General features: G+C 43.6%; 1 protein-coding gene and 1 long non-coding RNA gene across 2 annotated transcripts; one reads left to right on the top strand and one right to left on the bottom strand.

Annotated features, from left to right (window-relative positions):
- Positions 1 to 438: 438 nt before the first annotated feature.
- Positions 439 to 8,132, bottom strand: pls1 (plastin 1 (I isoform)). The gene is made up of 15 exons (XM_068579854.1): positions 8,045 to 8,132; positions 6,745 to 6,905; positions 6,520 to 6,649; positions 6,176 to 6,308; positions 5,991 to 6,072; positions 5,235 to 5,400; positions 4,628 to 4,770; positions 4,172 to 4,267; positions 3,827 to 4,034; positions 3,417 to 3,495; positions 1,840 to 1,954; positions 1,621 to 1,754; positions 1,406 to 1,529; positions 1,100 to 1,233; positions 439 to 997 (listed from the first exon to the last, which is right to left on the bottom strand). The coding sequence occupies exons 1-15, from the start codon at positions 8,112 to 8,114 to the stop codon at positions 859 to 861; spliced, it is 1,914 nt and encodes a 637-aa protein (XP_068435955.1). The 5' UTR covers positions 8,115 to 8,132; the 3' UTR covers positions 439 to 858.
- Positions 2,706 to 6,989, top strand: LOC137787444 (uncharacterized). Its single transcript, XR_011077653.1, has 4 exons — positions 2,706 to 3,142; positions 5,262 to 5,458; positions 6,184 to 6,240; positions 6,738 to 6,989. It is a non-coding gene; the product is annotated as an uncharacterized lncRNA (long non-coding RNA).
- Positions 8,133 to 10,232: the final 2,100 nt, after the last annotated feature.

Here is a 10,232-nt window from a genome sequence, read left to right on the forward strand (position 1 = left end):
AACTCGAAGTGCAAAGCGCTCCCCCTGGCGAGGTAACTATTTGTAATACTGACTTTAAAAAAAAGTAGAAACAGAATAGAGTGTAATATATATATATATATATATATATATATATATATATATATATATATAGTGAAAAAAAATGGAATTAATCAAGGAAAGTACCTCAAAATTAAAAAAAATCATTTGTTTATTTTAAATTCACTTTTGAGTGTGCTGCAGATATACTGACATAGTGACCAAAGAGGAGAGAAGATATTTGTGCACTTCATGGCATATTTACCTTGTATCACATTACAGATTTTTAAAACACTATCGGATCACACTTAATACTTTATTTTATTTATTTTATATTGTCCTAAGAAGTAGCTCAGTGTCCTTAAATGCACATGTGTGTATAGATTTTCAGACAAAACACATACAAGGTTACTCGTCACATTTAATAGATTCTCTTTATTAATTAAATAGCAATATTTAATGCACAACATTTACAGACACGAAGGATAGGAGTGTGTGTGTGCAGGATTATGCTTTTCCTTCTGTTTACACAGCAGAATAAGTCAACTGATGTAATGCAAATATCAAATATGAAACAGAGAAGAACAATCAGGAGCTCGTTCTGCAAAATCACAGACAACTAACAAAATGCTAATGCTGATAAGAAATTATTTAAGTGTATTGTTTGCAGGGCTACAGAAACAGAGAATAACACAGTGTCTCGCTCTGATCACAGAAAGGTTAAAGGTCAAAGAAAACAAAGATATTGATGAGGAAAACATGGCGGGGAGGGGATGAAAAGCGCAAAGAAATGAAATGTATGTTGGTTGTTTTCCAGCTGGCTGGTGGCTCCTGTTTGTTTCAGCGGTCGGCCTTTTTCCTCCCCTTGCCCATGAGGGAGGCGAACAGCGTCAGCACCATCTTGGGGTTTACTTCCACCAGATCATCCGGCTGGGCGTAGACGCGAGCTCCGATCTTACGAGCCAATGAGATTGCATACCTGGGAGAAAAACAGGAAGAGAGACGATGGTCTAGTGACAAATACAAAGACCCTGCAGGGTAAGCAGGGGGGAAAATAACAGATTAGATTCTGCCTTTTTACTTTGCGTTGTTGAGTTTATCGGCATCCTTCAGCACTCCTCTCTCTGCCCTCTTCACCATGTTCCACCTCACGTTGCCGGGAGCGATGGCATCGATCAGGTCGATCACCGGCAGACTGGTGCTGATCAGTTTGTCCTGCAGAAAACGGAAACAGTCGAGTGTGAACGGGCTTGCTCGTACTAATTTAATAATGTGGAAGCATACTTTTTATGTTGCATCTTGTATATGTATGTATATATAAATATACAGATAAAATATATACACCATGCATGCACACAAACACACTCGTGCACACACACACACACACCTTGAAGCTGCTGATCTGTGTGTCCTTCCGTTTCTGTTTCAAGGTGCTGTTGACCCAGTTGAGGATGATCTGGTCTTCAACTTTATCACCGTCTCCCCGATCTGACAGAACCAACAATGTGTACCTGTGGGACAACAAGCCGGATGGACAACTCAAGCTACTGTTACGGCCCCACAGCTTTGACTGGTGCGTGTGTTAGTTATATATATATATACCTCCTCATCAGCTGCCAGACCAGCGCCAGGGTGTGCATCCGGCTCCCCTCGTTCAGGTTTTCTCCTCCAATGCCGACGAGGGAGAAGCGAGCCACGTCTCTGCCCAGCTCCACAGCGTAGTTACAGTTCTCCAGCTGAGGTAAGGAAATACAATTTTACTCTCCTTTTTCATTTTTGTCGTTTGAAAATGTTTCTTTCTGCTTCTTTGATGCGGGTCACCTTCTTCATGTTGGTGCCCAGGACAGGATACGGTGGGTTGTTGACTTTCTTCCAGTTCACAGGCACATTGACCTTCTCATAGAGCTGCATGATGACCAACCCGTCAACCAGGTCACTGCGAGGCACAATACAAATATAAATATAGAAATGAATACGGCATCACTGCTGCAACAGGTGCTTTTCTTTTTGTTACAGGGGTGTGTGCAAGAAGCAATCGTTGAATTAAAGGAGGTAAGATTACAAATATGAGATTTACACAACGCTACATTTACTTCAGTATCCATTCAATAAAGTAATTAAAGAGAGTCACTTCATTTTGAGCAAGTCATTTTTTGGGGCTTGTGCAATAAAAATGGGTTTTGTCAGCGTTGAACACATGTAGGCTTAGTGCAGTCCCTTATAGACTGTTTACAATTGATTACTTCTGGTCCAATAAATACATAAATCAATATGGAATACAATGTGGCTCCACCACATGCACGTGGAATAATCCTCAAAATTATTTAAATCATGGCTGTAACCCTGTTCAGGACACATACTGTAAATTGGGAGAATATAGGTCTGAAGTCTGAAGTCAATTTAAAATTGATAAGAGATAAGATAACTGATAAGAGAAGATGGAAAAATGTGTGCACAGAAAGTGAAGCGATACCATTTCATCTATATAACCTTTGATCAAGGCTCCAGTAGAATACTTTGTACCATGATAATAATAAATATGTATATAGCAACTTCCAAAATAAGTTTACAAAGGGCCTAAGAGCAAATAATATAATGAAAATACTCACAAGAGCACAAGATAATATATGATTTACTGTAAAAGTCGGGTTACAAGTTGCTGCTACCTTTGGTGGGTGTCCCCCAGCTGTAGCTAGCTAGCGCTGCTGCTAGCTCCCCGACAACCACCGAAGTTAGCGGGGACCTGCCCGGCTCGACGACCGACTCGGGCAGCAGGGACGCGGGCATTAGCAGTAGCAGCTGGCGGGGAGCTCGCAGCAGCGCTAGCTTGCTACAGCTGGGAGCTAGCAGCATCGCTAGCTTGCTACAGCGGGGAGCTAGCAGCATCGCTAGCTTGCTACAGCGGGGAGCTAGCAGCAGCGCTAGCTGGCTACAGCGGGGAGCTAGCAGCATCGCTAGCTTGCTACAGCTGGGAGCTAGCAGCAGCGCAGGCTTGCTACAGCTGGGAGCTAGCAGCAGCGCTAGCTGGCTACAGCGGGGAGCTACTAGCAGCAGCGCTAGCTGGCTACAGCGGGGAGCTACTAGCAGCAGCGCTAGCTTGCTAAAGCGGGGACACCCACCGAAGGTAGGAGCGACTTGTCTTTTAATACAATAGATATAAAGAAAAGGTAAGTTTAAAACTAAATAAAAGCCAAGGACACTGATGTTACTCCCCTGATTTCCTAACTGGTCTCTCTCTCTCTCTCTCTCTCTCTCTCTCTCTCTCTCTCTATCTCTCTCTCTACCTTTATTACTGGTTGTACAGGGGCAGCCAATAAATAGGTATATGGAGGCACAGCAAGTTTCCATTCCTCGACCTTAACAATGTTAACCTCATTAATGTGTAACTGATGACATACCAGAGCAGATGGTTGACATACGGAGCGACGCCCAGAGAGTTCATCCAGTTTCTAAATGTTTTCTCTTCGTTGGACTCAGCTGGAAGGACACAAACACATGATAAACATCAACATTACGCTGCCAAACACTTGTTCCCACACAGCCACTATCACCTGGCAGGAATGTTCAGCTGTCGCTTATGTAAGGCAGGTTTGGTTTTATGCCGGCCGAACCCTGAAATATTAACTTACTTGAGCTTTTTAATGGGTTTATGACCTCTGGGGTTGCTTTCTATCAGTCCTCTGCACATTCACATTGTGGTTTGTGAGTGTGTGAATGCCAGCATTTTATGCCTGTATTATAATTTTGCAGCCTCAAAACCATGGTGTGATGCAGCCTAGCATTGGTATAAAAGAAATCTGTGTCTTACGCTCTATGAGTGCAGCTTCTATGCCGTTGGCTCCATTAAACTGAGCCCCCCGCTGCTTGCCGGGGTACATGTTGTACAGGTTGGCCACGAAGGCCAAGTTGAGTTTGCTGTTGCCAGATGTGACGTCCTGAGGAGACACAAACTGTCTGCAGTCCAGCCGGGCCGCCTGCTGCAGCATCAGCTCGGCCCTTCGGTCCAGATTGCGCTCCTTCACACACAAAACAGACACTTCGTACATGTAATAATGCATCAATTCAATAGCAAGGCCACTATATTTAGTGTCATTTACATCTTGAAGGATAATAGAACAGAGAGATTGGACTTTTTTAAAACTATGTGACTCACGTTCATGCCACTCTTGTTAATTTTGACATTCATTTTGTTGTCCTTCTCCTCTTGGAGAGCGATCTGGTCCAACAGGTAGAAGTAGGCTCGCGAGTCCTACAGTGGAACAATACAACAACAACAAAAATGGGATTACACACTGTTGGAGCTAAAATGAGGTTTATTGTTTGAGGGACACGCTGGGTGAATGGGGGACGACATGCAGTTCCTTTATTTGAACACAAGGTGGCACATTCAGTTCAAAGGGCATATAGGTAAGTGCCTGCTACGGGAACAGGTGTGTTGGGATGAACAGTGGCTTTATTGTTTGTGGCAGAACAACTCGTCCGAACATGTTCTCCCGTTTGGCCCTCCCTAGTGTCACTAATTCTTAATTTGGTTAAAGTTAGAGCCTCTACACACACCTTTTTTGTGTAAAGAAAAGAAAAGGTGTGTGTGTGTGTTCTGCTTGCGGACCTTAATATCTTCACTGAAGTTGCTGATGGTGTTGGTTCCTGCGTTGCGTAGATGCTGGTTGACCCAGCGGAGCAGCAGCTGCTCAGGGGAGAGAGACTTCAGCTGGTCCAGATCCTCCTTGTCGGTCAGAATGCCGATCAGACCTGAACACACAAGTGGTGTTAGTTCAAGACTCTTTATTTAAAGTCATGTTGTTTAACGCTAGAACACTGAGGTTAGAAAGTGTATTTCGTTCGATACAATGTACCCGATAAAATATACTTCTCAACAAAATATATTAAAATACAACAAAACAAAGCCAATTGAAGTACTCTTCCTTTATTATACCCTGTAGAACTTCTCATAAAACCCACAACAAGTACCCTGAGAGACGCCTACCTTCAATAAGACACCTATCTTTAATAAGACACGCCTGCCTTCACTAAGACACGTCTACCTTCTATAACATCAGTGAGCAGCATGAAACTACACAAAGACCCACACAACTCGGACAAAAGCAACACAATAAAAGTAACGTAACAACAATCGTGAAAATTACCCGACATTCATGTTCTAGGGTTAAATATATATGTATATATTTATATCCTTTGTGTGTGTGTGAACTGACCTTCATTCCTGCTGATTTCTATCTCAGCGAAGAGGCCCACCTTGATGATCTGCCAGAGCAGACCCAGGACCAGATGGGGTTTCCCAGCCATCAGGTCATGGGCGTCGATGCTCACCACCGTGCAGCCGATCGCCGACGCCGAGTTCAGCGCCAGCACCAGATTCTCCTACGAATCAAAGCGTGCAACTTGTCTACCAACTTGTTTTCATTTCATGGAAAAACAGGTCAGCAAAATGAAAGTCTGAGGCCAGAATCCTCCAAATAATAACTAACTTATTGAACAACAACACCATCAAAGAACATCAAGTGATAAAATCAAGTTATAAAAACAGAACAAACATGTGACTGTACTGACATTAACATAACATATATAAGTAAGAAGTTAATCTATAATAAGATGGTATTTATTGCACAGTGCAACATTATTGAAAAGTCCAATCTACCAAGCACTGAGTTGACCTCATACATACAGACAATTAGAGATAAGAGTGGATACAATAATGAGGGGATTTATACCATAGTTCCCTTTATCTACTCAGGATGAAGCTGAAGCTAGTTAGCTTAGCTTAGCTTAGCGTAAAGACTGGAAAGAGTTCTGTTCATCACTCATTAGATATTAAAAAACCTACAATATCTGGAGCTTAGCTGGTTGCCATAAAACCTCACAGCAAGCGAATGAATGAACCAGCATGCACAACACATTTATTAGTATTTTCTTGTATTATTAAGGATTAATTATTGATTCTTTCTACTCACTGTCATCGTGAAAGTGGCGAGTTTCTTAGTGTTGATGACTCTTTCGTCGATGGTGTCGGGCTGAGACAAGTTGATCATCTTGCTGAAGGAGAACGAGGAGTGTGAGGGGAATTTCACATTTCAGATGTGTGTGTTTGTGTGTGTGTGTGTGTGTGTGTGTGTGTGTGTGTGTGTGTGTGTGTTACCATAACAGGATGCCATCACGGACAGAGGTGAAGAGGCTTCCATCGTCAGGGTTCATGGGCAGCAGGTGTTGGCAGTCTTTGTCTTTTGCGAGCGCTTTGTTGATCCAGTTGACAAACGCCACCGTCTCCTCATCTACACACAATATATATATATATATATATATATATATATATATATATATATATATATATATATATATATGTAAATTCAACATGTTTCTATTTCTTGCACTGTGTCTTGCATTGTTGTTGTTTGTCTCATGTTTGCACCACCCGGCAAGACAACTTCCTCGTATGTAAAACATGACACACACACACACACACACACACACACACTCTCCCACCAGAGTAGGAGTGCTGCGTTCCCTCGCTGGAGTTTTCCGACGTTCCCCCGAAGGACCGGATCCCGTCTCTCCTCGTGATGGTTTTCCTGAAGGACTCGCTGAGCTCTTGGCTCTTCAGCTCTTGATAGATCTGAACATTCGGGACGGAGCCTGCGTTACTCCACGGCCGGGTTTGGATGAATGAATGAATTATTATCTTTCTTGTTGTTGTTGTGCAGAACTCACAGACACAAACTCGTCGAAGCTGATCTTCTCGTCCTTGTTGGTGTCTCCGGCGATGAAGGTCTCGGCGATCTCTCGCACTCTGTACCCCGGCAGGGAGAATCTGGCCTCGCGGAACAACTCCTGCAGCTCAAAGTCGCTCACGAAGCCGCTGTTATCAATGTCTGCAGGCAAATAAACACACACACACACACACACATATATATATATAAATATATATATATATAATGAGTCAATTTGCTCCACAAATATTAATCTAAAACTGATGAGCTTAATATTTATTTGGACATATTGCTCACAGATAATAAAAGCAGGAACAAACAATGATTGCTTTATTAAAATGTCCTCATCAATTTAATTTGATACAATTTGGTGATGATTAGTTATTAGTTATTGCTCTATTTAAACCCAAATATGTATGTATTCATTCTTCATTCATTATTGCAAACTTTGTTAAATTACTGAGCAGGTTTTTATCTTATGATCCCAAAAATGAGAAAAAAATCATCATTTGTTTGGCAGAAAAAAGGACAAATACAATATTTTCACAGATCATTTTTTGTGTTTTTTTTCCAATCTCTTGCGTGGATTGCCTTCAGAGTGCTCACGTTCACTGAGGTGTTACATCAGTGCTTCAACATGTCATATATAAATATATTACAATGCAATCTATTGTGCGACATTTATGGTCTTTGTGGACTTTGTTGAGCCCGTTTCCTTCCCTCTCCAGTTCCCTTCAGGTCGTATCCTCGGTCCGTATCACACACTTTATGAGTAAACTACCGACAAAAAACAACCACGTCCAATCGGACTCAACTGTACTTTAGCGTGTTATAAAGTAAACACACGCGTGTGCAGAGACGACGAGCAGGAGGACGTGAACACGTCTAATGATGGACTCAACGTGTTCTTCTTTTCTGCTTCAACCGACCTCACGCTACGACAAACCTTTGAATACCTTCATTGTGATACTTGCACCGTCCAGCATTTTTTGTGTGTATCACACAGGAATGTGCTTTGTCTTATTTATGTTGCTCTATTATCATCATCTTTTATTTGTAATTACACACTTTGTGAGGACGATAGTCGGGCAACGCCTCGTCTGCAACATCTGAAAAAACCTCGAACACACAGAGTACGAACACTGAACCACCCGAAGCGGTAAAAACACTTCTTGCATAAGAGCCGTGCTTTATTGTCAGCTGTAAATGTGCCGCTCACACCAGGAGTGTGTGTGTGTGTGTGTGTGTGTGTGTGTGTGTGAGAGAGAGAGAGAGAGAGAGAGAGAGAGTGTGAGACTGACCAATTCTATTGAAGGCATCTCTGAGATCTTCCAGGTCGTCTCTGGAAATCTGTGTGATGTGACTCTCCATGGCAGCTTCTGCTCTGTGTACCTGGAACACACACACACACACACACACAGAGTTCTGGATCACACTGATTTAGTTTGATCGATGAGTCGACTTAACGATGCTCTGTTTTAAAGCTGCCAGCGAGTACGTTTGCTCGGAGAAATCCCTCCAGCTGAGAAACTGAACTCAACAGGTGAGTTCCACAATAGCGGCCAGATAAAAAAAAAAGGTAGAAGAACAATTAGGAAGTGTCAGGTTATTCACTGGAATTCATCCAGGGGAGCTTTGTGACGTCCCGCTGGCACAGTCACACACCTTGTGTTGTATAATAAAGCCCCCAGCGGTATCAGCGTTGTACAATGAAAGCTCCTTTCACCTGACAGACAGAGGCCACCGTACCTTCACAGGAGTTCCCCGTCTGGAGCTGTGCGAGCGTCTCGGTGTCACTGGCGTCCTGCAGAGCTCTGCTGGGCTTCGGGCAGAGCGGAAGCGGGAGGGATCCCCCCCCTCGAGAGGCTGGAAGGGCTGGTTATCTCTCTGAGGAGGAGCCTCTGGTGGAGAGGCAGCGAGCGCAGCCGACCTTCGGCCTCCTGGACCCTGTGACAGGCGTGGACGGTTAACAGTTAACACCTGCGCCGCGTGTCATCGTGCTGAAGATGGCAAATCGGTCGCAATTAGACTGCGATGAACCTGGAAAGCATATTGTCGAGGACAGAGGGAGGAGACGATTTAAAAAAAAGGTGCTAAACATTAAAATATATGCACTCACAAGTCATCATTGAAGCCATTCAAGCCCTAAAAACTCACCTCTTCCAACCTGCTAAACCCTCTGTCTCTTGTCCTCGTAAAGCGTCTTTGTGTCCTTAGAAAAGCGCAATAAAAGTGAATTATTACTTGTATTATTATAAACACTGCGTGTGGTGCATTCACACACTTTCTCGCGACACGACTCGTTGCGTTCGCCTTCTTCAAACACATGTTTTGCGTTTCTGTCCCTGCATGTTTAAAACATGAGGCCTGTGTGTCGCCTCGCTGCCCCACAAAGCTCTGAAACCCGAAGCACACGGACGACGACGTCGCTCAGGTGGAGCTGCTCCCACTGCACAGCAACACAGACACATTGCTGCAACTTTTATACTCCTAACAATAAGTTGCTCTTCCTAAATCTTCCTCCGTTTGAGCTGCATGTTCTGCGACAGTGTGACATCACGCAGCAGAGTAACGGTGACGTGAGGAAACCACAGTCAGGAGCTCACCTTCAGGCTCAGAGTCCAAAGTAGAGCATCAGCTGGATGGCAGAGTTTCGGGCTCCTTTCGTCCACTTCTCTCCTCTGGTGTTCCCTCGCTTCCTTTCCTCTGTTCCTACCTTTTAGCCTCTTTCACCTTCGGCTCAAAAAGGCCGAAACAGACGCAAGACAATGTTCCCTCTTGGATCTCACACACATACAGAGTCTATGTGTTGTGCCTCTGAAGACACACAAACTCTCCATCTTTCCATCTCTTCCACCCCTACAGGCCTCTCTCCCTCTCTCTCTCTCTCTCTCTCTCTCTCTCTCTCTCTCTCTCTCTCTCTCTCTCTCTCTCTCTCTCTCTCTCTCTCTCTCTCTCTTTCTCTCTCTCTCTCTCTCTCTCTCTCTCTCAGACACTTGATCAGCCGGTTTTCGCTCTGGGACTCGGGGAGCTGCTCTCAGGTTTCTCCCTCGCGGCTCCACCTCCAGGAGTCCATGTGCTCCTGAGCCAGAATCACTTATTGGTGTAAAAATCTAACCGCCGGCCAAAAGATTCTTTTCCTCGTGAGCCTCCTGCGTTGTTCATCAGCACCTTTGGGTGCTCAAACGAGCAGCACGAGCAGGCGAGCGCACGATAATGCTGCACACATTTATCCGCTATAGCACTGAGAGATTTTGTCACTAAATATGAATTGTCTTGATGAGTTTATAGTCTAACATATTGTTAGATGTTGTAGCTATATTGCTTTGTTTATACATGTTTATATCAGAATGCTTATTAGAATAAAAGCTTTTAATTTAAAATATTGTCATATGATCATACTTCTGTTGCACAGGTTGGTTTTTAGTTTAATAATTTCTAATAACCACAAACTCTTCATTGAATGAGCCCTGACATTATATCTGTATT

Source organism: Clinocottus analis, unplaced genomic scaffold (genome assembly GCF_023055335.1).
Source record: "Clinocottus analis isolate CAN_PGR_092001 unplaced genomic scaffold, fCliAna1.0.p SCAF_17, whole genome shotgun sequence".
Classification (NCBI taxonomy): domain Eukaryota; kingdom Metazoa; phylum Chordata; class Actinopteri; order Perciformes; family Cottidae; genus Clinocottus; species Clinocottus analis.

Excerpts from the sequence above, each read along its gene's own strand:
- pls1 (XM_068579854.1), bottom strand. The coding sequence starts at position 8,114 with ATGGAGAGTCACATCACACAGATTTCCAGAGACGACCTGGAAGATCTC. Across the intron at positions 4,268-4,627 it reads ACTTCAGTGAAGATATTAAG|GACTCGCGAGCCTACTTCTA; the intron begins GTCCGCAAGCAG and ends GTTCCACTGTAG. Across the intron at positions 1,530-1,620 it reads GTCTGGCAGCTGATGAGGAG|GTACACATTGTTGGTTCTGT; the intron begins GTATATATATAT and ends GTTGTCCCACAG.